A 26,449-nucleotide genomic window follows, 5' to 3' on the forward strand; every position below is an offset into this window, starting at 1 on the left:
GGTTTTAACACCGCTGTAACGACTAGATTGAAAAATAATGATCTTCGTGTACAGATTATTTTATGGTGTTTAGAGCAGTGTGAGAATATAACCAGACTGATCTAGTTACTATTAGGGGGAGGGGGTTTAATTGCAGAGTCCAATTCCCCTTTAAAGTATAACTATAGGCAAAAATAAAGTTTTTATTTTCGATAGCGCAAGTAAGGGTTTTAATCCCTTTCAGATTTTTTTTTTTTTGCCATCTTAGTCCCATTTCGGTGATTTCCCTTCTCTTCTTGTCCCATAGCCAAACAGGAAGTGAGCAGAAATCCCTGCAAATTAAAGGAATTAATAGAGGTCCCCCAGCTCAGCAGAACTTTGGAAGATTTCCAATCTGTTGCACTTCTGGAGACAACCCAAAATTTGGGTTTTTCTCTCACTTTAACTTTCTTTTACTTTCTTGCACAGACAACTAAAAAACAGACCGGTGTTCTAATCCCTCTCCACTCTATCCAAAACTAAAAAAAAAAAAGTATTGCCTTTAGTTATAATTTAAGTTAAATGGGCAAATGTTTTACTTTAGCAACCTAGTTGCTGCTTGATTGATTTTGCCTATTGCTTGGAACTGATCTTTAGGAAGAAATCGGTAAAGCATGTCATAGGGTTTGAGTACTGATTTGAGAAACAAAATGTAATTCAATAGACCTGGATCTAAATTTATTGCACATCGAAATAAATATTGCAGAAGTTGTTGTTTCAATGTACCTGAAAGATGTGTATTTGTTTTTTTTTTTTTTTTTCAGGTACATGTATTTCACAAACCTACAAGAGAGAACTGCAAGGATTGAGCGTGCAGCCCTAGATGGCACGGAGAGAGAAGTCCTCTTTACCACTGGCCTTATTAGACCAGTTGCTTTGGTTGTTGACAACAAGCTTGGAAAACTGTTTTGGGTGGATGCAGATTTGAAACGTATTGAGAGCAGTGATCTAACTGGTAAGAATGTTATTTTAAAGTTGCACATAGGATCTGAAACATACAGTGGATCTAAAAGGTCTACACAATCCTGTTAAAATGTCAGGTTTCTGTGATGTAAAAAAAGGAGACAGAGATAAATAATTTCAGAACTTTTTCCACCTTGATTGTGAGCTATAAACTGTACAACTCAATTGAACAACAAACTAAATTCTTTTAGGTGGAGGGAAGTAAAAATAAAATATGGATGCATAAGTGTGCACACCCTTAAACTAATACTTTCTCTTACGTCCTCCGACAGTCGCCGCCCCTTCATAATCTTCACCAATGGGTAATTGACCTTTGCTCCGTAGGAGTAGCTAGGCAACAAGATTTGTTAATATCAAAGCTTTTAGCATATCACACCCCTAGGGGGCGGTCCCCTCAGTCAATACCTCCCTGCTTCCAGCATTCTCAACTCAGTTTTCAATTGCCTAGCTTAGGAGTAGCTGGCTGTTCCTGTGCTGGGGCTTTCAGGCTCAGCCTTCTATCCTCTTTTTGATTTTATTTCAAGTATTTCTCTCTTTCTTTTACTTAGCTGTTTTTTTCTCAGCATTAGTTAGTTTTCTTCGGATGAAGATGATCATGCGGAGCTGGGTCTCGGACTGGCCACCCTGGATCCCAGGGCTGAGAGCCAGGGGTTTCCCCAGCCTGCCATCGAGCGTTCAGCTCAGGTTTCCCTGGCATATTGAACGACCCATCCCTGTTCGCTGCAGGGATGCTGCCTGTGAGGTGGCTACCTTACCGGACGCCATTTGCGGTTTCGCACCGCAGTCCACTGTGTCCTGGCTGCGACACTCCCTGTCCTCAGTACAGCGGTTTGGTCGCTAGAGAAGGCTCCCCACGCCATCCGGAATGGTAAGTGTTTTTTCTATGTGGGGACCTGTCTGTTTGGGTGTCAGTCTGTGACTGTGTGACCCGCATGTCTGTGTAAGTGCTGAGCTCCCTGTCAGATTCCTGTGATAGCTGCCTTTCTGTGGGCTGCGGGGGGGGGCTCTCCCGCTCTGCTGTGTGAGATGTATGGGGCAGACTGGGCTCAGACATGCTGTGCGGCGGCCGCTGATGCGGCCCGCCATTTTTTTTTCGGCAAACTGTGGTGACCGGCCCTGTGTGGTACAGCGCGGCGTTTTGGCGCCAAACGCCGCCATTTTGGCGGCGATCGCTCATACAGGCACATGTCGGCTTGCCTGAAGAGCTTGCACTCATGGATGAGTTGATTACTTCTATCAAGGAAACACTGCGTCTGCTAAGGTGGTCTTGCGACCCTTCCTTTCTTCCGAAACGGATCTCGGAATTTCACCTGAATGAGGACATTGTCTTGCCTTCACTTTGCGCGAAGCCTAAGCATCCGAAGGAGGTGGCTTTGCATGCTTTGGATGTTGTTCGGGCGATCAGGGTTTACCTGTCATCGACTAAGTCCTTTCGCAAGTCGGATACCCTATTCGTCCTTCCAGAGGGACCTCGGAAGGGCATGGCGGCGTCGGCTGCTACCATCGCCAAATGGATCAGACAGACAATTGTGCAAGCCTATACTTTGAGGGGGAAGGTTCCTCCTTTCCCTGTGAAGGCGCACTCTACCAGGTCTCTGAGTACGTCTTGGGCCTATCGTCATCAGGCTTCTGTGGCCCAGGTGTGTAAGGCGGCGACTTGGTCGTCCGTTCACACCTTCTCCAAATTTTACAAAGTGGATGTTCAGGCATCGGCAGATGCTTCCTTTGGCCGTAAAGTTCTTAGTGCGGCAGTGCCTTAGGGTCCCTTGTTTGGGCCCTTGGCTGTTGGGGTGTTTTTACCCCTGGGTTACTTGTTCTTCCTGGGTTGTTGCTCCTGTTGAGCACGTTTTCCTGTTGCCAGGTTGGTTCTCTTACTTTGGTAAGGTTCCTTTCTCTGATGTGGGTACTGCGTTGCTTTATGCGCGGCTGCGTTTTTTTCCCACCCCTCATGTCTACACTGCTCTGGGACGTCCCATTGGTGAAGATTATGAAGGGGCGGCGACTGTCGGAGGACGTAAGAGAAAACGGAATTTTTGTAAAATCTTACCGTAAAATTCCTTTCTCTGAGCCCTCCGACAGTCGCCGCCCCTCTTTTGGGGTTTGTTTATGTACTCTACTGCTATGCTACCAAACTGAGTTGAGAATGCTGGAAGCAGGGAGGTATTGACTGAGGGGACCGCCCCCTAGGGGTGTGATATGCTAAAAGCTTTGATATTAACAAATCTTGTTGCCTAGCTACTCCTACGGAGCAAAGGTCAATTACCCATTGGTGAAGATTATGAAGGGGCGGCGACTGTCGGAGGACTCAGAGAAAGGAATTTTACGGTAAGATTTTACAAAAATTCTGTTTTTTTGAAGCACCTTTTGATTTGATTACAGCACTCTTACTCTTCTTTGAAAAACACTCCAAATCTGTCAGATTGCAAGGGCATCTCCTGTGCACAGCCCGCCTAAGATCACCCCACAGATGTTTAATTGGATTTAGGTCTGGGCTCTGGCTGGGCCATTCCAAATCTTGAATCTCCTTTTGCTGAAGCCATTCCTTTGTTGATTTGAAAGTAAGTTTTGGGCCATTTTCACTCTGAAAGATAAAGTTCCTCTTCATGTTCAGTTTTCTACCAGAAGCCTGAAGGTTTTGTGCCAATATTGACTGGTATTTGGAATTGTTCATAATTCCCTCTACCTTGACTAAGGCCCCTGTTCTAGCTGAAGAAAAGCAGCCCCAAAGCATGATGCTGCCACCACCATGCTTCACTGTGGGTATGGTGTTCTTTTGGTGTTGTGCAGTGTTGTTTTTGCACCCAACATATCTTTTGGAATTATGGCCAAAAAGTTCAACCTTGGTTTCATCAGACCATAACACATTTTCCCACATGCTTTTGGGAGCCTTCAGATGTGTTTTTGCAAAATTTAGCAGGGTTGGATGTTTTTTTTCGTAAGAAAAGGCTTCCGTTTTGTCACTCTACCCCATAGCCCAGACAGATGAAGAATACGGGAGATTGTTGTCGCATGTACCACAGAGCCAGTTCTTTCCAGATATCCCTTCCTTTTGCTGTAGGATGCAACTAAGAAAATGTCAGGAAAGACCTACTAGAACAGCTGAACTTAATTTGGGATTAATCGGAGGCACTTTAAATGATGGCAGGTGTGTCCAGACTCCTATTAAACATGAGTTTCAAATGTGATTGCTTCATTCTGAACACAGCTACATCCCCAGTTATAAGAGGATGTGCATGCTTATGCAACCATGTTATTTTAGTTTTTTATTTCTACTCCTCCTGTGGTGGGGGCAGGGTGCTGTGCTGATGATGGGGGCAGGAGGAGTGCCCCGCCTGCGACTGGGTGATCAGCTGTGGGGGGCATGTACCTGGTGGGGGCTCCTGCCAGGGCCCCCCTTCCTGCCTGTGCCATTTTCTGAGGCCTAGGGATCCCTCCTAGGTCCCTGGGAGCCTCGTGGTGCCATGCGGGGCCACCACTTTCTTTTAGTCTGTGTGCTCAATGCATGATGGCCATGTTTGTGTAGTCCAGTGGCCATTTTGCAGTGGTTTGCTATTGAAATTCGGGCAGCCATGACAGTGGAGCCTTTCTGGGTGGCCGATTTTGGCGGTGGGAGCCCCTCCTCATCCCATGGTGCTGACTCCTGGATCTTTTCATTTCCTGATCACCACACATGGAGTGCAGAATATCCTGGCTGCAGGTGCCTGTTTCTGCTGGGTGGTGAGTTTGGTGGGGTCCTCTCCCTCTCCTCTGAGAATAGATTGGTGCTCTGTTACTGGCGACCGGGTGGTGCTGCCGGAGCTGTGGGGTGTCCCTTAGCAGTGTTTTTACACCTTTTTTTTGTGGGGTCCCCTATTGACTCATGGAGCACATTTCCCCACCTGATTCCCTCTCAGAGGCTGTGGGGCCTTCCAGGTCCCAACCATCCATTGATGCACTGATGGCGGTACTGGAGTTCTTTGTGTCCCAGGTGGAGGTGGTTTTTCAACGATGGACTAGGAGAAAGTGCCCCCCGCCTTCCCCTGCCTCATCTGTCTACGCAGATCCTGAATCTGATTTGGCCACCGCAGACGTGGGTCACTCTGCTCGGTCTGCGACCACACGCCCTGAGTTCTCAGATAGTGAGCAGATTCCTCCACTCCTGTAGCCGTGCATGAAAAGGCGTTGGTGGATGCACTGATTGTTTTTGTGCGTGAGACCTTTAAAGATAGAGGACGCAGCTGAAGCTGTGACGGAGGCATCGGTTCCCTTTGGCACTCACAAGCCATCCAGAACAGCAAAGGTGTTTCCTTTCGCCTCCTATTTTGACAGAATTGTCGCTAAAGAGTGAGAATGACCAAAATGTCCCCTTGTGGTCCCCGAAGTGATTTACTATGCAGTACCCCTATGAGGAGTCCCTTCCTAAAAAGTGGACTGTTCCACCGGTGGTGGACCTCACGGTTTCCAGGTTGAACAAGGCAACAATGATTCGGGTTGAAAAGTCTCTGGCCTTTAAGGACCCATCTGACAGAAAGGCAGAGGCTGTGGCCCGCAATATGTACACTGTGGCTGTTTCTGGACTGAGGCCGTATTCACCATTGCCCTGGTGTCGCAAACTCTGACCAAGTTGGCTAGGCTTTTACACCGTGACCTGGAGGGGGAGCAGACCTCCCCCCCCCGCCTTTGCTGAGCTGGCAGACCAGTTGGTCCAGGGGCTGCAGTTTAACTGTGATTCCTCTTTGGATGCAGCTCCCCTAGTTGCTAGATTCTCTGTTTCGGCAGTGGTTTTTCTGCAAATTTTTTGGCTCAAATGCTGATCTGCGGATCAGATTTTTAAAAAGGCTTTGACTGATCTTCCTTTTCAAGGAGATTGCCTGTTTGGAGCTACCCTGGATGACATCATTAAAGGTCTCATGGGGGGGGGGGGGGAGAGTACCTTTCTTCCACAGGCTAGTAAGGGCAAGGACCCTCGTCTCAGCTCATAAGAAGTTTTTTTGTTCCTCAGGGGTGACTAACAGAGGATCAAAGCCCTTCAGGGCCTCTCTGGTGGATCCAAGCGAACATGGTCTGGCAAGGCGAGAGCGGGCTTCTCCAGACCCGCGGACAAGGCTCCTTCAGTATGAAGGTGCACCCGTATCAGACATGTTACTTCAAAGGGTGATTGCCCCGGTTTCGACATCGGAACGTTTTCAGGAGTTTTACTCAAGCCTGTTCCCAGGAAGGAAGGCAAGGTGTGTCCAATTCTGGACTCGGACTTCTCAAATAGCAGAACTCCAGTTAGATAAAAAACTAAAGAATATAGTTATTGATCCAGTTATTGATCCATTTTTGAAAACTTTATTTTTGTAGTACTTGGTAACAGTATACAGGTATTGTAGTTAAAAGGATTTGAAATTAAAAGTATTTTTAAATGTAACTAGTGTAAGAACCCTCATTTGACTGGGTATGGGCCTCTTGTAATACTGACTGTATGTTGGAGCATGTGGTGATACTTTGTTCTATTTAAGCCAACTTAGAAATAACTATGTGGTATTGACAGGAAAATAAAATAAAAGGTAAGAGAAGCTAAGTAGAATTAGGTAAAAACCACTAAAGATGAGAAATCTGTTTAAAGGTAATAAGAAACACTGGCAAAATGCAGGAAATTACGTATTCAAAGTTTTTGTTTGTTGAGCTTTTTCAATGCATGTACAATGTACTAGTATTTTTATATAGATTTTTGTTCTTTCATATGTTGTCATTTTAAACCAACATTAGAAATAATGGGGAGTTCACACTGCATGGAAATACTGCTTCTATGAACGAAGATGGAAAGTTAAATATGTCCCCTTTGCTTCAAGGTTGTATTATTGATGGTGTAAGCTAGATGTGCATTGTAATTGGTTCTCCTATTAACATCGAGAATGAAAATCTATATAGATGTAGAAAAATGAAAGCACTTATGCATGTTATTTTAATATGTTTGCAAGTTCCCAGTTAATGCAACTTGACATATAATTAAAGCAAAAAGCTGTGAATGGAAATAAAGAATGTTCCCTGGGGTGGATCCTACACTCTTGCTGTAAAGAAAAAAAGTGCATGAGTTTTTGCCCTTTTTTTTTTTTGTTTTATAAAGAAAAATAACCAGCTTATTTGGCAATTGAAGCCATTATTTTTATGAAAAGGATTTTTCTAGATCACATGTAAGTGATGACAGCCCCACAGGCTATAGTAATTAAGCAGCCTTCATTAAGACCCCTTGTGGCAGTGGAAAACATCTTGACGTGTAGCAAACAGCATTCTATGTATGACATAGTATATTTGGTATGCACATATTTTAGCTAAAAAGTAGACTTGGATTTCATGATCACCTATAGATTTGTATTCTTCCATCTCTTCTCTGCAAAATATTAAAAATGTCTTAATTTAATTCTCAACCCTGTGAAAACCATTAACATGTTTCTCTTTTATTCTCCCCCCCCCCCTTTTTTTCCTCTCTCTATTTCTTGCTTTCCCCTTTCTCATGCCCAGCACCCACAGTTCTCGCTATCATGAGCTATACTTGTAGACCTTTATCTTGCTTTTGACAGTACATATCTGTTATTTTCTATGCCTTACAGGCTAGTATAGTGTTACGGTATGGCATTTACTTGTTTAAGTGTTACTAAATCCACAACCATAAAATCAGTCTGTATATGCAGTAAAGCATTCTTGTTATACTCACTGTGAAACCTAAGGGGCTAATCCTCTGCATTGTATAAAAAGGCTGTGTGATTCTGTCTCTCTGATCCTCTTCATTAACTGACTCCAACCTATCTCGTGATAGAACAGAGCATTAGGAGTCAGGCTGCACATGCTCAGATTGGCCCTGTGCTGATCACATGCACTCTCCCAATAATGCATCCCAACTCTCTAGCAATACACACCAATCGGCACTGTCCAGACAGAGGATCAGAGGAGAATGAAAACTCCTGCAAGCTTTACTAGGAACCGATACAAGCCACAAGGCTGCTATATACTGCTGATGAGATTTAGCAGTTTATATTTTCTAAAATAATTGCATTTCCATGTTATATGTACTGTGGAAGACCAGATATAGTAAATGCAGGTTCTGGGTTTAGTAACACTTAAAATCCTGTTTAATGTATTTATACTTTTGCTGACTATTTTTCCTTATAAAGTAATTGTAAATGGCGTTCATGGTCCCATATTATCACTTTATATATCCTTCTTAATGGAAAAAAAAAACCTAGGTTGCGCTACACCTAAAACACACCATACTTCTCATGCAGAGATGTGAATGTAGCCTAATGAAGGCCAGTTCTATATGACTCCAGTCATGCAGGGAAATACGTTTACTAAAAGGAAGTCAACTGCATGTAATTTATTGGCAATGGTACAGCACTGAGCTTCATTAACCACCTCAATACTGGGCATTTTCACCCCCTTCCTTCCCAGACCAATTTTCATCTTTCAGTTCTTTCGCACTTTGAATAACAATTACCCAGTCATGCTTCACTGTACCCAAATGAAATTTTTATCATTTCGTTTACACAAATAGAGCTTTCTTTTGGTGATATTTATTCACCACTGGGATTTTTTTTTTTTTGCGATGTAAGTGAAAAAAGAGCGAAAATTTTCGAAAGAAAACTATTTTGTACTTTGTTTCAAAATAAATCCAATAGGCCAGAATGTATTCTGCTACATGTCTTTGGTAAAAAAAAAAAAAAATCCTGATAAGTGTATGATAATAGGTTTGTGTGAAAGTTAGAGTTTACAAGCTAGGCTACGTATCATTGAAAATTGATCAATCATGATGTACTGACTACCTATCTCATTTCTTGAGGCCCTAAAAATGTCAGGACAGTACAAATACCCCCCAAATGACCCCTTTTTGGAAATATGACAGTCCAAGGTATTTAGTAGGAGGCATAGAGAGTTTTTGGAAGTTGTAATTTTTTGCCCACAATAGTTTGGGTAATGAAGATTTTTTTTTCCATAAAATTGTCATATTAACAAGTTATTTCTTACACGTGGCATAGATAAACTTGCAATTACACCCCAAAATATATTCTTCTACTCCTCTTGAGTATGGCGATACCACATGTGTGAGACCTTTCCACAGCCAGGCCCCATACAGATGCCCAATGTCCAAGTAGCACTGTCAGGTGTTCTAAAGGCATAAATTACACATTTAATTTCCTGAGTACCTATCACATTTTTGAAGGCCCTGGAGCACCAGGACAATAGAATTACCCAAAAAATTACCCAATTTTGGAAAGACAACACCCCAATGTATATTCAACGGCAACAAGGCATAATGAGTCTTTTGATCATGTTATTTTTTTCCACAAGTTTTTGGAAAATGTGGGGAAAAAAATGAAAACTTATTTTTTTTACACAAAGTTGTACACCAAGGTGCCATCATGGATTTTGGAAAGGATGTATACTTCTTTTATCTCTCCACTTTGGGGCTAGTACCTCTTCATTCCGCATACTGGCTCCCCCTCCCCCCAATTGAATTTCTTGGTGACCAATCTCTGTTGGAAGCCCTTGTAGTTGGACCGTGCTGTCCCACAGGCCACAGTCTTCTTTAGATAGAGATGGCGGAAAAGTGGGAGACTCGTGTAGAAGGAGAAGCCGATAGATAATAGCAAATATTGGGGCGCTAATGTCACAAGTGGATGGGCTCACTGCGCCCCGAGCCCAACCTTTTTTTAAGCCAATTAGAGTCTTAGGCTGAAAAATGAAGGTTTGTCAGACCATTTTTTTATGGTGTGTGTGTGTGTGTATATATATATATATTATATTGCATTTTATATAGCATTTTACCTTTGATATTTGAGTGTCCTTAAATGACAACCAGAGATTTTGCACTTTTGACCTTCTCAAGTTAAATTTGGTTAATTTTACAGGAGCGAATAGAATAACTCTGGAAGATTCAAACATCCTTCAGCCCATGGGGCTCACTGTTCTGGGAGACCACCTGTACTGGATTGATCGTCAGCAGCAGATGATTGAAAGGGTAGAGAAGACAAATGGGTTTCAAAGAACTAGAATTCAAGGCCGCATCGCTCATCTCACTGGAATTCATGCCGTGGAATCTCTAGACATGGCCGAGTTCTGTAAGTTTCATTCAGGGCAACACTTTATTATAATGTGATACTTAATGAATGCTTCTTGATTTGACAGAGATAACATCTGAGCTATGTAATGGCAGTTCTTCAACATATACAGAAAAAATGTTTAGATTTTTTTTTTTTTTTTTTGATACATGTTTTTTTTTAGGCAGTTGAAACATATGACTGTAATTTTTGTTAATCTTGTTTTTGCTTTTTTTTTTTTTTTCCTTCTCCTTCATGGAGGTACACCGTATTTAGAGAAAATTGGGTTATTCTGCCATCTACTGCAGGATTTGTACACTGGCAAACAAAAAAGTGACCAACCCGGTACATCCCTTTCCACTCCCCTGCATGCCTCATGATTTGCTAGTGTTTTAGGAGGATGGATGCCTTTTCTCTACTGAGGTTGAACCATTTTTACTAGTCCTTTTTATTTATTTTTTTCTCGAGGCAGTTCCCAGTTGCACTGCAGACAACTCAACATCTTGTCATTGAGGGACAAATCAGTTCAGTCTTTGGGTAAATCAATTTTCCTGTCAACAAAGACCAGGTTGTCTCTGGCCTGGTGGCTAAACATTTGAGCTCTTGAGATAGGTAAATTCTTCATTCCAAAATCTTGAAAAATCTTCACAATGGATTCATTTTTGTACCTACTGGACAACAATAAGAATGATAGGGTTATGGACAGCAGCATTGTAACCTAATGTTTGACCTCTTCCCGTTAAAGCACTTCTCTCTACAGACAATACTACCTATCTAACTCTGGAATATTAAAGGAACAATGCAAAATTCTAACGCAACATTTTCTTAATATCTATGATAGTTTGTTGTTATGAATTTATTTACCCAATGCATTTTTGTTGCAAACTTATTGGAAACTCTATAAAATGTATATTGAATGTAAAATATCATTACAATGCATGCTAGCCTGACAGGTTGGAGGAGAGTCCTAGACACTTTGTGCAGAAGACTTGAACATTGGAGGAATTCCATCTCCCAATCAACATTTTGGAGCTCCAGACAATTTAGTTGTCTCTACAATGCTGGACAACTCAACTACAGGGCCATACAATCCAGTCAGACAAAGCCACAGCAGTGGTATGTACACCAACTATTAGGGAAGAACTTGAAGTCTTGCTTCATCAAGAGAGGTGGAAAGTATCCTGTCCTGGATAGAACTTCATGCTCCAGTTTTGTCCGCTATTTACATCCCAGGATATTTGACTGGCAGGAAGACTTCTAAAGCTCGCAGTGCCTGGAACATGAAGAATGATCCCCACATCTGAAGGGGTTTCAGAACCTGTGTCACAGGTTGGCAATGCCGGATGTGGACTTCTGGCCTCAAACTAGACAGGATGGTCTGCAGGTACAGAAATCCTCTGGCGGAAGCAGTGGATGCTCTTGTGGCTCAGTGGGATCAGTTCAACCCGCTGTATGCCTTTCCTCCTCTAAACATTACTTGCATGTACCTCGGGACCGAGTTGGAGGACACTCTGGTGAACACTTAAAGCTACAGAATTGCCCAGATCGATATGATACTCTGAACTGACCAGACTCCCGGTGGACACACTTTGGGCTTTTTCTGATGAGGAGGACCTTTTATCCCAAGGACAGCCTAATCATCCTGCTTTTTTGGGTTGCTGGCCTTTAAAAGCATGGCTGCTAAAGCCCATGTCCTGAGAGAGCGGAATCTCTCTGAATCAGTGATCTCTACAATGGTAAAATCTGGGAAGACTTCCTTCCTGCAAGGTCTAACAGCGCCCATGGAAGACCTACTTCACTTTATGCAAGGAGAAAAAAATTATCCCAGAAATCATTCTGTGGGACATACTGTTTAGAATTGCCTTTGCGATTAGGTCTAGATTAGTGTTTTGGCCCGAGTACCGTCAAGGATCAAACCTCTTCACTTTCAGTCTTGTTCCAGAGACCATTAGCCTCCCATTCTTTAGACTTTTGTACAGTGTCTCTCATATGGCTCCCTCTGTTCATTTACCTGTTACTTTGTGGGATTTTATTTGAAATTTATGGCACTTCAAAAAACATTTTTTAAAACTATTAGAGATATTGCTCTTCCCATTCTTATTTGTAAGGTTGATTTCCTTGCCACCATCACCTCTGCAAAACCCTTGTCTGAACTAGTAGCCTTGACTTGTAAAAAGAAAAACCCTTTCTAGTTACATTGACAAGGTACTTTTGAGACCTAGATACTCTTTTTCTTTCCTGTGGTGGTTTCAACCTTTCACCTCATCCAGAACATTGTACTTCCATTTCTTTGTGCAAACCCAGATACCTTCATTGGCCTTATATAATGCTGATTGTGTCTGCCTTGCAGTCACGGCTTCTTTTACAAAGGCTGACTCTCACCGCAAAGGAAATCAGCTTCTCACTCCAAAGTTCTCAGTGGCTCAGACAGATCCTCATTTAAGCCTATGGTCTTAAGGATCAGGTTCCACTTTTTCCTGTCAGAGTACGCTCTACTAGATCCGTGAAAGCTTTTTGGGCTTTTCAGCATTAGGTAACTGTTTCCAAGATTTATAATGCTGCCACAGGTCTTCTTTTCGTACATTCTCTAACTTTTATACAGGTGAATGTTCAGGCCTCATCTGATACCAGCTTTGGGTGTAAGGTCCTTCAGGCAACACTTTGAGCTTCAGGTAGTCTCCAGTTTTCTGCATTTTTTATAGAGTCCGTTAGCATTTTGTTTGCTGTGTCACACACCCCTCATTTGGACTGCTTTTGAACAACCCAATTTTGAACAACCCAAGTGTATCTGAATTTAGTGGATTTTGGACTCACTGTAAAAATTCTTACAGGTCATTGAGGACATAGTCCCCGCCTACCCCTCTGTGTATATGGCCTCACTTGTCAGTGGACAGAACTAAGGTTTGCTGGGAATAGAGTTGGTTATACCATTTTTTTTTTTTTTAGGGGTGGGAGGGGGTTGTATTTTTTTTTTTTGCTAGTGCCTAAATCTTCTTGTAGGCATCTAGATAACCCAATTGTCCTGTTCTCCTCAATGAATTCCAAGAGTTTTTTTTAGTGAGCACAAAAAAATTAATTTTATAGCAAGCTTAGACAATATCTGTGGCCAAATTCACAAATTTTTGTTATTTAAAAGATGCTTGCTATATTTATTTTGTCACAGACATCATTTCTACTTATGTGAAATACTTTTTACATTTTTGTCTGATAAAGTTTAATATTATACAATACATTGTTATTGGTAAAACCTGACCCCAGCCAAACTGGATATTTTTTACATTTTGAAAAAAGTAGGAGAACATCTGGAGTATTCTGTCCAGTTCTGGTCGCCGGTCCTCAGGAGGGATGTGTTGGAGCTGGAGAGGGTCCAGAGAAGGGCAACTAAACTAATTAGGGGATTGGAGGACCTTAATTATGAAGAGCGGCTGCAATCGCTTCATTTATTCTCCCTGGAGAAGAGACGCCTGAGGGGGGACATGATAGCAATTTATAAATATCTCAATGGTGATCACAGCATAGGAAAAAAGCTATTCAGTCAGAAGGATTGCATGAGGACTAGAGGGCATACAATGCGATTAGAGGAGAAGCGTTTTAACCTCAAGAAACGTGGGGGGGTTATTTACTGTTAGGGCTACAAGATTGTGGAATTCTCTACCACAAGAGGTGGTTTCTGCGGGAAGTATGGTGGCTTTCAAAAGACTCTTAGAAGTACATCTCAAGAATCAGAACATTCAGGGGTATGAGAGATTATTACGGCCACATACACCTACACAGGTTGAACTAGATGGACTATTGTCTTTGTTCAACCTCACCTACTATGTTACTATGTAACTGTGTTATAAAATCTTGTCAGTATTGTTACTCTTTTGGAAATGAAACCCTACTTCTTATCCTTGTAAGAGAGGAAGTGAGATCTCCACAACAGGGAACACAGGTGTCAGGAAAAAACCTAATAAAAGGTTTGAGTCTTTGGCACCCTACTTTAGAAAATAAGTCTGTGTTTTCATTGGTGACCACACAGGAAGTAATGGAAAATCTCAGTAGCTACAGAAACAACAATAAAAGCTAACAGAAGTTCTAAATCTCCCTTACTATATCCAAAAACTACATACCCCTGTTTTGTCTGTTGTACCTCTAAAGTAAAGGTACAAATTATTCAGTTTTATCTTAAGTTAAAACTCAGCTTTACTGAAGTATATGTTTGTAGTTTACTCAAGAAGATCTGTTACAAATTTTGTTTTGCAGCTGCTCATCCATGTAGTCGTGATAATGGAGGTTGTTCACATATCTGTATTGCAAAAGGCGATGGTACTCCACGATGTTCCTGTCCTGTCCATCTTGTTCTCCTGCAAAACCTGTTAACATGTGGAGGTATGTCGCATTTTCATTCTTTTTTACTGAAGTTGAGATCCTAAGTGTTCAATTTATTTTTATAGTATGAATAACCTAATTCTGCGTTAACAATTTGCTTTTTTCTCTCATAAAGTCTTACTGAAAAGATGTTTTTTGCAGTAAAAATGTAAACATGCCAAGTTTCTTTAAATTTCTTTAAGCTGTCGGTAGCGGGTAAAACGACCCAAACCATTCATGTCCCAGGCAGCAAGTCGAGTGAGGACAAGATGGTACCCACTCGACTCTATGGCCTTGGAGGACCGGAGCGACATCATACGTCGTTTCCTCCCAAGGGTCCATTTGTTTTTTTTGCTTTTAAGAGTCTTTTTGACCCCAGATATCACATTAAAGAGGACCTCTCCTGCTTGTTTATGTTACAAGGGATGTTTACATTCCTTGTAATAGGAATAAAAGTGATCAAATAATTTTTTTTTTTTTTTTTAAAGGGACAGTGTAAAAAGAAAAAATTAAAAGGTAAAAAAAAAATTAAAGCACCCTGCCCCTTCGAGCTTGTGCGCAGAAGTGAACGCATACACAAGTCGAGCCCACATATGTTAACGGTGTTCACACCACACATGAGGCATCCCTGCGATCGTTAGAGTGAGAGCAATAATTCCAGCCCTAGACCTTCTCTGTAACTCTAAACTGGTAACCTGCCAAAAAGTTGTAACAATTACATATTACATAGGTGGTTGTGGTGGGTAAGCTTGAACAGAAGGGCTTAGCTGGGGCAGAATGAACATATTATATTAGGCAGATATAAAATAGCTGATTATGTTGCTTATATGCTTTTTGTCTTCTTGTAGTCGGTTGACTAGTGGTGGTTTCTAAATCCCCTGAAGAAGCCAACATCGGCGAAATATGTCGGGATAAAAAAACACACCACAACCACCTATGTAATATGTAATTGTGACTACTTACTTGGCATGTATGAATATATTTCTTTTTAACCAATGAGGTTTCTTTCAACCAATCGACTAAATAAAATATATCAATTTTTAACTGTTTTTTGCTTCTCATATTTTTTGGAACCGGTATAATTCCATCAGATGACATATGGAGCATTGATTTTTTTGCATTGACATTTTGTCCACAATTGTCTCTAACCATTTGATCTGTGTTTTTCAAAGAGCCTCCAACTTGCTCTCCTGAACAGTTCACCTGCGCCACTGGTGAAATTGACTGCATTCCCTTGTCTTGGCGGTGTGATGGCTTTTCCGAATGTGAGGACATGAGTGATGAAGAGAACTGTCCATTGTGTTCTCCCAAACAGTTCCAATGTGAAAAGGGGCAATGTATTGATTCCCGGAAGAAGTGTAATGGAGAGTATGACTGTCAAGACAAGTCTGACGAACTGGACTGTGAATGTAAGGCAATGCTTTCTCTTACCACACCCTTTTAGTCACCATTTGTTAGCATTTCATAAGGACCTATTCACACTATGTGCAATTTCTTGCAAATTTCCTTAATGGAAAAACTCAGGTAACTACACTGACACGGAGAAAAAATGTTTTCTGTGTGTCATGTTTACAGCAGAACACAGTGTTTCACTACGTTCCAGAATATTAGTCTATGGTCTCAAGCAAATTAGTATGTACTTAATTTTTTCCTTCCTTGGTTCACAATGGAAGGTATGCATTCCCTCGCAGTCTGGTTTTGAAAGCCTGTCCATTTGAAAGGGCTGACAAATGCATTGGAACGCTCAAAAAGTAATGCAAGCACTACTTTTTTCATATCGCGCCACACCAAGGTACATGGTATGGCCATACAGAGATGCTTTTGGGGTGTTAATAACCATGGCACCCATGCATGTCAGCATATTTATGTGCAGTGTGGGAAACCGTGCACGGAATGCTCCTTTCCCAACCCACATTCCAGTGTGAATCGACCTTTACTGTACAGTTCTGGACCAGAAGGATTTACCCCCTTAATGACCAGGATATTTTTTGCGATTCGGCACTGCAAAAAATATGGAAAATTGCGCGGTCGTGCGACAATGTACCTAAATAAAATTGATGTCCTTTTTTTCCCACAAATAGTTTTCTTTTGGTGGTATTTGATCGCAATAAGCGTATTTTGATTGGTTTGCGCAAAAGTTTTTGCATCTACAAACTAGGGGAAAGATTTATGTCATTTATTTATTTATTTTTTTTTTACTAGTAATGGTGGCAATCTGCGATTTTTAGCGGGACTGCGACATTGCGGCAGACAGATCGGACCCCTAACTGACATTTTTTACACTTTTGGGGGGGACCAGTGACATTACTACAGTAATCAGTGCTAAAAAAAAATATACACGGTTACTGTAATATTGACACTGGCAGGGAAGGGGTTAACACAGGGGTGATCAAAAGGGTTAAGTGTGAGCCTAGGGGAGTGTTTTCTAACTGTATGGAGGATGGACTTGTGAAATGACCACAGAGACCTGTGATCCTATATAGAAAGATCACAGGCTGATCATTTCAAAGAGAAGAACGGTCAGCTGTGTTTATAATGGCAGACTGTCCTTCTCTCTCAGCGGGGAGCGATCGCGGGTGCCCGGTGGCAATCGCAGCTGCCGGCCCCGTGGATCGGCATGCCCACTGCCTAGTGGGGGCGGTAGCATGCGCTCGCCCCCCAGCATCCTACCTGCAACTGATGTAGAGCGACGTCGGTTCGCGCAGGAGAGCCAGCGGGAACCGGTTAAAGCATGCACAATGCTTGTGCTGTGTCATTTGGCCCCTTCTATCACCTGCAATATCTAGCTGATCCTGCCTGGTTCTTCCCTCCCCCACTCTAAAATGACCACGGTTTATCATGGCTGCTGAGCCCTGATACCCTACCCTGATAGCCCTTTGTCATTCGCTACTCTCCTCCCTCCCTGCCTGTACACTTTGTATGTGAGCTGCCCCTTCCCTCCACTTCTAGCACTGTTCCGAGCAGTGCAAACTTTACTGTTTCCAATCACTGCCAGCCCCTCTGTAGGATAACTGTATGCTGTTTTGTAAAAGAGAGAGATAGGCGGTTACGTGACCACTGATTGGGGAGAAGAAAAAAGGTATTTAGGTGAATTTTACAAAATGGCATGAAGTATATACTACAGGTTATCCTAGCAGAGGGGCTGGCAGTTATTGGGAGCACTGCCTTAACAACCCCTTTAAAAAACAATAACTCATACATCAAATTACATCATACATTATGAATAAATATTATAAACAAGTATAGTGTGAAAAAAGCATGCTTTGTAAACAACAGTGCAAAAGAATGAGTAGAAGTCCAAATAAAACGCCATATCAAGATAGATGTCCAACACCATAAATATCCTTCCACTGCAAAGTGTCTCGGTGGCTGTGTATTCTATTAAACCTACCTTAGATGGAAGCAATTTAGGCCAATTCCAGTTTCACAAAAGTACATTTTTTTAATCAATTTTGTTAAAGGAGTCAGGTGGAAAACAGTCATACAGTAACAGCATTCAGTCAGATGCAGTAACTGTTGGGGTATTCAGGCAGGCACGGCTGTCAGAATACAGTAGCCAGCAGGGGAGATTCCTCCATCCTTGTTATTAAGGCTCAGCATAATATGTGGGCATTACCTAGGGCGGTCTATATTGAAAGGGAGATTGCCTGGAAGCAGACCCTTGCAGACTGACATTCACACATCAGAGCATTTTGAGATTTGCAAAACTCCTCCCAAGAGTCTTTACAATATGTGCATCAGGGCTGAGAATTCTTGAGAAGAGCACCAAGGCTGTAGGTGCTGTCAGTATTCAGGATATCTACAGTATTAGTCTAGAATATTACATGCATTGTCCAATTAAAGGTAAACAAGTTGTCAAGTCATACATTTGTAATAATCTTTCACACTCCTGATGAGTGGGCATATAGGACCCACGAAACGCGTCGAGTCTACACTCCAGTTATGAGTTTATGCATGTCATCCATTACATTTTTATATCGATGCTACTATGCTAGTACGGAGTTTTTACTCCAGTTATGAGCTATGTATGTCATCCAGTATGTTTTTATTTGATATTACTATGTCATTTCATGTACTGATGTCTGCTGTATTATGCATGTTTTATTATGTATTATACGTTGTGTATCCATTAAACTTGCTATTGCATACTTATGCTTCATATATATTTCTGTGCATCCACCTCATTCAAAGTCCCACGGGGCGCTCTCTTTTGTTGTTCTTTGCAAAATTTGGGATGGAGGTGTTTGCATATTGACAATGTTGAGACCATTTTCTTTTATTGTTGTTTACATTTGTAAATTATGGGGTTTTTTTTATACTGCAGCAATTTGTCTTCCAAATCAATACCGTTGTGACAATGGCCAGTGTGTCTTGAGCAAACAGCAATGTGACACCTTCGTGGAATGCAGTGACAACTCTAATGAGATCATGTGCGGTAAGTGAATACCAGAATATAATTCTGGCACCTTACACAGGCCTTTCTACTTTAGTTGGCACAATAGGACTTCACTACTGAAATGTCAAGCCATGGGTTCACTTTAGATCACTCTCCCCAGCGACAGATACTTAAGGGCTAGGTCCACTTTTACATAGAAGCTTGCAAAGCATTGTACCCGCAATACATGAATTGAGGGTGCAATAGAAGGCCCCTGCAGACTCCTCCTCTAGCTCTCTGTCCATACTGAGGTGCAGATTTTCATTTGTAGAACTTGCGGATGTGCCGGTAGACTAGAAGTGTGGTGGTTACATTTAGAACTACAGGTCTTGTAGTTAATGGACTTGTAGTTCGTTCATTCACAAATCTCTGTGAGCAATTGGCGTGCGGATTTAAAAATAACTGTGGTCAGGAGGAATCCCATTTCCACAGTGTTACATCCTAAATATGAATTTAACATGGTGCAAAAGGTAAATTTAGCCTTTAACTTTCTTTTGTCCCCCAGCATCCATTCAGCTGCTGGGAATGAACGAGACGTGTAAACTACAAGTTCTATCTGTGCGTTTTCCATATGACTATGCTGAATTGACCCAGCTCTGTCACATGGAGCTTGTTACATGCTCCTCCCTTCCCAGAAGTACCAGTATTTGCTTCAGTTATTAGAGCAGCAAGGAAAAAAGGAATAGTAAGTACAAACCCAATTCCTAAAAAGTTGGGACACTGTACAAATTGTGAGTAAAAAAGGAATGGACTAATTTACAAATCTCAAACTTTTATTTTATTCACAATATAATATAGATAACATATCAAATGTTGAAAGTGAGACATTTTGAAATGTCATGCCAAATATTGGCACATTTTGGCTTTCATGAGAGTTCCAAAAAAGTTGGGACAGGTAGCAATAAGAGGCCGGAAAAGTTAAATGTACATATAAGGAACAGCTGGAGGACCAATTTGCAACTTATTAGGTCAATTGGCAACATGATTGGGTATAAAAAGGGCCTCTCAGAGTGGCAGTGTCTCTCAGAAGTCAAGATGGGCAGAGGATCACCAATTCCCCCAATGCTAACGGCGAAAAATAGTGGAGCAATATTAGAAGGGAGTTTCTCAGAGAAAAATTGCAAAGAGTTTAAAGTTATCATAATCTACAGTGCATAATATCATCCAAAGATTCAAAGAATCTGGAACAATCTCTGTGCGTAAGGGTCAAGGCTGGAAAATCATACTGGATGCCCATGATCTTCGGGCCCTTAGACGGCACTGCATCACATACAGGAATGCTACTGTAATGGAAATCACAACATGGGCTCAGAAATACTTACAGAAAACATTTTCAGTGAACACAATCCACCGTGCCATTCACCGTTGCCGGCTAAAATGCTATAGGCCAAAAAAGAAGCAATATCTAAACATGATCCAGAAGTGCAGGCGTTTTTTCTGGGACTGTGGCAAAGTGGAAAACTGTTTGGTGGTCAAACGGATCAAAATTTGAAGTTATTTTTGGAAAACTGGTACGCCATTTCATCCGGACTAAAGAGGACAAGGACAACCCAAGTTGTTATCAGCGCTCAGTTCAGAAGCCTGCGGTATGGGGTTACATGAGTGCGTGTGGCATGGACAGCTTACACATCTGGAAAGGCTTCATCAATGCTGAAAGGTATATCCAAGTTCTAGAAAAACATATGCTCCCATCCAGATGTCGTCTCTTTCAGGGAAGACCTTGCATTTACCAACATGACAATGCCAGACCACATACTGCATCAATTACAACATCATTGCTGAGTAGAGGAAGGATCTGGGTACTGAAATGGCCAGCCTGCAGTCCAGATCTTTCACCCATAGAAAACATTTGGCGCATCATAAAGAGGAAGATGTGACAAAGAAGCCTGTAATAGACAAGAATGGGACAACATTCCTATTCCTAAACTTGAGCAACTTGTCTCCTCAGTCCCCAGACGTTTGCAGACAGTTATAAAAAGAAGAGGGGATGCCACACAGTGGTAAACATGGCCTTGTCCCAACTTTTTTGAGATGTGTTGATGCCATGAAATTTAAAATCAACTTATTTTTCCCTTAAAATTATATATTTTCTCAGTTTAAACATTTGATATGTCATCTATGTTGTATTCTGAATAAAATATTGAAATTTGAAACTTCCACATCATTACATATACCATATGCCTCGACACTATCCCTCATATATGAAAACAAATAATGGGAGGAGCATTCACCCTTTTACTCCAAAAAAGGTAAATCTGGGATGAATAAAGAGGGATTTCAATAGTGTCTGGGCATAAAAAGCATATAAACCAACATAAAAAATTGTCTTTTATTAGTATCAAAAAAAATAAAAAACACATCAATAAACTATGGTATGGGGTACATCATATCCAATAGTATATCTCACAGAACATAACATCAGATGTGGGTCAATCTGAAGCTGGATCTACGCGTTTCGCCCGAGGATGGGGGCTTCTTCAGGATCCCATAACAGATATAATAGACACCACTAGAAGCATAAAATACAGTCAAACAAGTCTCAATATACAACATTTATATTGTTTGTTTTATTGACATCATATAAATATCAAAATAGTGACATATGCATATCTATCAAAAACACATAACATTCAAGACAAATCAAAAGGTCAAGATTCTGGAAAATCAATATAAAAAGGGAAAAACAGAGAGAGAAAAAAAATCCCACCAGAGGAGCAATGATCAGAAACCCAAAAGAGATAACAGAGACTGGGGGAGCAAGATAGATAACCAACAAACCATCACTTGTATAGAAGTCCCGAATATAAAAAAAAATATATTATAAATGAAAATACGATATTTAAATGATGAATGAAAATGGTAAATTGTAGCTCTGATCAGCAATACATTCATCAGGTGAGAGAAAATAGGATATACTCCAATAGAAAGTTAGGTGTGTGTAAAAACCAGTCCACTGACAAAAAAAAAATCACTCTATTGTCTGAAAAAAGAACATAATTAACCATGTAAAAATATCATAAAGGGGATAGAAAGACAAAAATAGACAGTGCATAGTGAAAAATCTTTACATTTTAATATGCTTGCGTTTCAATACTTTTTTTTATTGAATGAAATGTAAATACCGTATTTATCGGCGTATAACACGCACTTTTTCCTCCTAAAAATGGAGGAAAAAGTAGCTCTGCGTGTTATACGCCGATATAACAAAAAAAAAAGTCCAGAAAGCAGACAGCGCCGAGAGGTAGAAGGGGGCGGGCGGCGCCGAGGAGAAGAGAGGACGCGCTGTCATCGGAAGTCCCGCCTCCTATGCCGACGTCAATCATAGGCGCCGGGACATCCGATAACAGCGCGTCCTTCCTTCTCCTCGGCGCTGGCCGCCCCCTTCTACCTCTCGGCGCTGACTGCTTTCTGGATAACTGGCGAGGCTGCAATAATGGGCGCTGGCGAGGCTGCAATAATGGGCGCTGGCGAGGCTGCAATAATGGGCGCTGGCGAGGCTGCAATAATGGGCGCTGGCGAGGCTGCATGTATGGGCACTGGCACTAGCTGCATGAATGGGCACTGGCACTAGCTGCATGAATGGGCACTGGCACTAGCTGCATGAATGGGCACTGGCACTAGCTGCATGTATGGGCACTGGCACTAGCTGCATGTATGGGCACTGGCACTAGCTGTATGTATGGGCACTGGCACTAGCGAGGCTGCAATTATGGGTGCTGGCGAGGCTGCAATTATGGGCACTGGCACTGGCAAGGCTGCATGTATGGGCACTGCGCTGGCGAGGCTGCATGTATGGGCACTGCGCTGGCTGCATGTATGGGCACTGCACTGGTGAGGCTGCAATTATGGGCACTGGTGCTGGCGATGCTGCATATATGGGCACTGCACTGGCGAGGCTGCATGTAGGGGCACTGGCGAGGCTGCATGTATGGACACTGCGCTGATGAGGCTGCATTCGTGGGCACTGGTAAGACTATATTTAATTTTACAAAAAATTTTCTGAGTTCAAAGCTGTTTATTTTAAATTTCAGCTTTTTTCCTGAAATTTCTGCCCTAAAATTTAGGTGCGTGTTATACGCCGATAAATACGGTAGGTTGTACATAGGTTTTGAAAACCCTGTCATGTACTAATATGATAAATTTCAGCAAATGTTTTCATTTAATTGTATATATAAAATATCTTTGAAAATGCTACATTTTATTCAATAGTACTAGCAATGCGTGTTATTTTTATTCCAGAAATGAGCAAGTCCTCATCAGAAGAGACACCTTCTCATACTAGTGCCATATTACCAGTGATTGGCATTATTCTGTCCGTCTTTGTATTTGGTGGGGTATATTTTGTGTGCCAGCGAGTTGTGTGTCAACGATACACTGGGCCAAATGGACCTTTTCCACATGAATATATTAGTGGAACTTCTCATGTCCCACTCAACTTCATGACAACTAGAAGTTCTCAGCCCGGAGCATACACAGGTAATACTGTATTTTTCATGATAATGGGAAACCAATGCATGTGATGAAAAACTAAACCCTAAGGCACCATTAACACCATTGTGTTTCAGTAATGCACACATCACTGCGACAGTGGTTTCTACGCAGAGCTACTCCAGATTTTGCACTTTCCTGTTTTAGTAAATCAACCCCAGAATGTTTTTTTCTTTGTGTGAAGCATTTGCTGCTAGCAGTTAGTCCTGCCCCTTGATTGCATTCTCCCAACACGGGGGATAACTGATTAAACACGTCTTTTGTGGCCAACAAGCAAATCTGGGTAAGATCTCTAGTAATTATGTGCTCCGAGGGATATGACTTGTGTAGTTCTTAAATATGCCATGGCAGCTGGAAAGCAGAAATATAGTATCAGCTGAAACATGATCCAATAAAATTTAAAGCATTGAGTCTTATGGATTACACTGTTAAGCTTGAAGCATTTCCCGGGCCTTGGTTTCACATACAAAAAAATATTCATTTCTGTTTTTCCATAAAATTACACCCTGTGTTCCTATCTGTACAATGCTGCCTTGTTTCACCAAAAATGAGGTAACTGTTCATGCACATATTTCTTGTCTGTTCATTAACACTACAGATACACCCAGCAGATATCATCCCTTTTATGTAAAAAAAAAAAAAATATATAATATATATATATATATCATATAATAAATATATATATCATATAATAATATATATATATATATATATATATATATATATATATATATATATATATATATATATATATATATATATATATATATATATACCATACATTATATTGTCAAAAGTTCTGGGACGCCTGCCTTTACACACACATGAACTTTAATGGCATCCCAGTCTTAGTCTGTAGGATTCAATATTGAGTTGACCCACCTTTTGCAGCTTAGAACAGCTTTAAACTCTTCTGGGATGGCTGTCCACAAGGTTTAGGAGTGTGTCTATAGGAATGTTTGACCATTCTTCCAGAAGCGCATTTATGAGGTCAGGCACTGATGTTGGGACAAGAAGGCCTGGCTTGCAGTCTCCACTCTAATTCATCCCAAAGGTGTTCTAGCGATTTGAGGTCAGGACTCTGTGCAGGCCAGTCAAGTTCCTCCACCCCAAAATTGCTTCTCCGTGTCTTTATGGACCCTGCTTTGTGCACTGGTGTGCAGTCATGTTGAAACAGGAAGGGGCCATCCCCAAACTGTTCCCACAAAGCTGGGAACATGAAATTGTCTAAAATATCTTGGTATGCTGACGCCTTAAGAGTTCCCTTCCCTGGAACTAAGGGGCCAAGCCAAACCCCCTTAAAAGCAACCCCACACCATAATCCCCCCCCCCCTCCACAAAATGATTTTGACCAGTGCATGAAGCAAGGTCCATAAAGACATGGATGAGCGAGTTTGGGGTGAAGGATCTTGACTGGCCTGCACAGAGTCCTGAGTTCAATCCGACAGAACACCTTTGGGATGAATTAGAGCAGAGACTGCGAGCCAGGCCTTCTTGTCCCAACATCAGTTCCTGACCTCATAAATGCGCTCCTGGAAGAATGGTCAGATATTGCCATAGACCCTCTCCTAAACCTTGTGGAGAGCCTTCCCAGAAGAGTTGAAGCTGTTATAGCTGCAAAGGGTAGGCCAACTCAATATTGAACCATATGGACTTAGACTGTAATAGGTGTCCCAATACTTTTGAAAATATAGTATGTATATGTGAGTGTGTGTGTATATATGTATGTATACATATGTATGTATGTGTATGTATATATATATATATATATATATATATATATATGTATATATATATATATATATATATGTGTATATATATATATATATATATATATATACAGTGCATTAATAAAGTATTCAGACTCCCTTCACTTTTTCAGTATTGTTATGTTGCAGCCTTATACTACAGTTTAAATACAGGTCCCTCTCAAAAGATTAGCATATTGTGATAAAGTTCATTATTTTCTGTAATGTACTGATAAACATTAGACTTTCCTATATTTTAGATTCATTACACACAACTGAAGTAGTGCAAGCCTTTTATTGTTTTAATATTGATGATTTTGGCATACAGCTCATGAAAACCCAAAATTCCTATATCAAAAAATTAGCACATCATGAAAAGGTTCTCTAAACGAGCTATTAACCTAATCATCTGAATCAACTAATTAACTCGAAACACCTTCAAAAGATTCCTGAGGCTTTTAAAAACTCCCAGCCTGGTTCATTACTCAAAACCGCAATCATGGGTAAGACTGCCGACCAGACTGCTGTCCAGAAGGCCATCATTGACACCCTCAAGCAAGAGGGTAAGACACAGAAAGACATTTCTGAACGAATAGGCTGTTCCCAGAGTGCTGTATCAAGGCACCTCAGTGGGAAGTCTGTGGGAAGGAAAAAGTCTGGCAGAAAACGCTGCACAACGAGAAGAGGTGACCGAACCCCGAGGAAGATTGTGGAGAAGGACCGATTCCAGACCTTGGGGGACCTGCGGAAGCAGTGGACTGAGTCTGCAGGAAGACTGGGGAGAGGGAAATGCCAAAATGCCTGAAGTCCAGTGTCAAGTACCCACAGTCAGTGATGGTCTGGGGTGCCATGTCAGCTGCTGGTGTTGGTCCACTGTGTTTTATCAAGGGCAGGGTCAATGCAGCTAGCTATCAGGAGATTTTGGAGCACTTCATGCTTCCATCTGCTGAAAAGCTTTATGGAGATGAAGATTTCATTTTTCAGCACGACCTGGCACCTGCTCACAGTGCCAAAACCACTGCTAAATGGTTTACTGACCATGGTATTACTGTGCTCAATTGGCCTGCCAACTCTCCTGACCTGAACCCCATAGAGAATCTGTGGAATGTTGTGAAGAGAAAGTTGAGAGACGCAAGACTTAACACTCTGGATGAGCTCAAGGCCGCTATCGAAGCATCCTGGGCCTCCATAACACCTCAGCAGTGCCACAGGCTGATTGCCTCCATGCCACGCCGCATTGAAGCAGTCATTTCTGCAAAAGGATTCCCGACCAAGTATTAAGTGCATAACTGAACATAATTATTTGAAGGTTGACTTTTTTTGTATTAAAAACACTTTTCTTTTATTGGTCGGATGAAATATGCTAATTTTTTGAGATAGGAATTTTG

At 41.5% G+C, this 26,449-nt stretch overlaps 1 protein-coding gene across 1 annotated transcript in view; it reads left to right on the forward strand.

Moving 5' to 3' along the window:
* The window catches only part of LRP5 (LDL receptor related protein 5), a 254,193-nt gene that overhangs the window by 219,979 nt on the left and 7,765 nt on the right, over positions 1-26,449 (forward strand). Inside the window, exons 15-20 of the mRNA XM_082271182.1 lie at positions 783-973; positions 9,852-10,061; positions 14,286-14,411; positions 15,563-15,799; positions 18,715-18,825; positions 23,065-23,301. Of these exons, the coding sequence (XP_082127308.1) occupies positions 783-973; positions 9,852-10,061; positions 14,286-14,411; positions 15,563-15,799; positions 18,715-18,825; positions 23,065-23,301 (1,112 nt within the window). The remainder of the gene's footprint in view (positions 1-782; positions 974-9,851; positions 10,062-14,285; positions 14,412-15,562; positions 15,800-18,714; positions 18,826-23,064; positions 23,302-26,449) is intronic.

This window comes from Pelophylax lessonae, assembly GCF_965119305.1.
Source record: "Pelophylax lessonae genome assembly, chromosome: 10".
NCBI classification, from domain to species: Eukaryota; Metazoa; Chordata; class Amphibia; order Anura; family Ranidae; genus Pelophylax; species Pelophylax lessonae.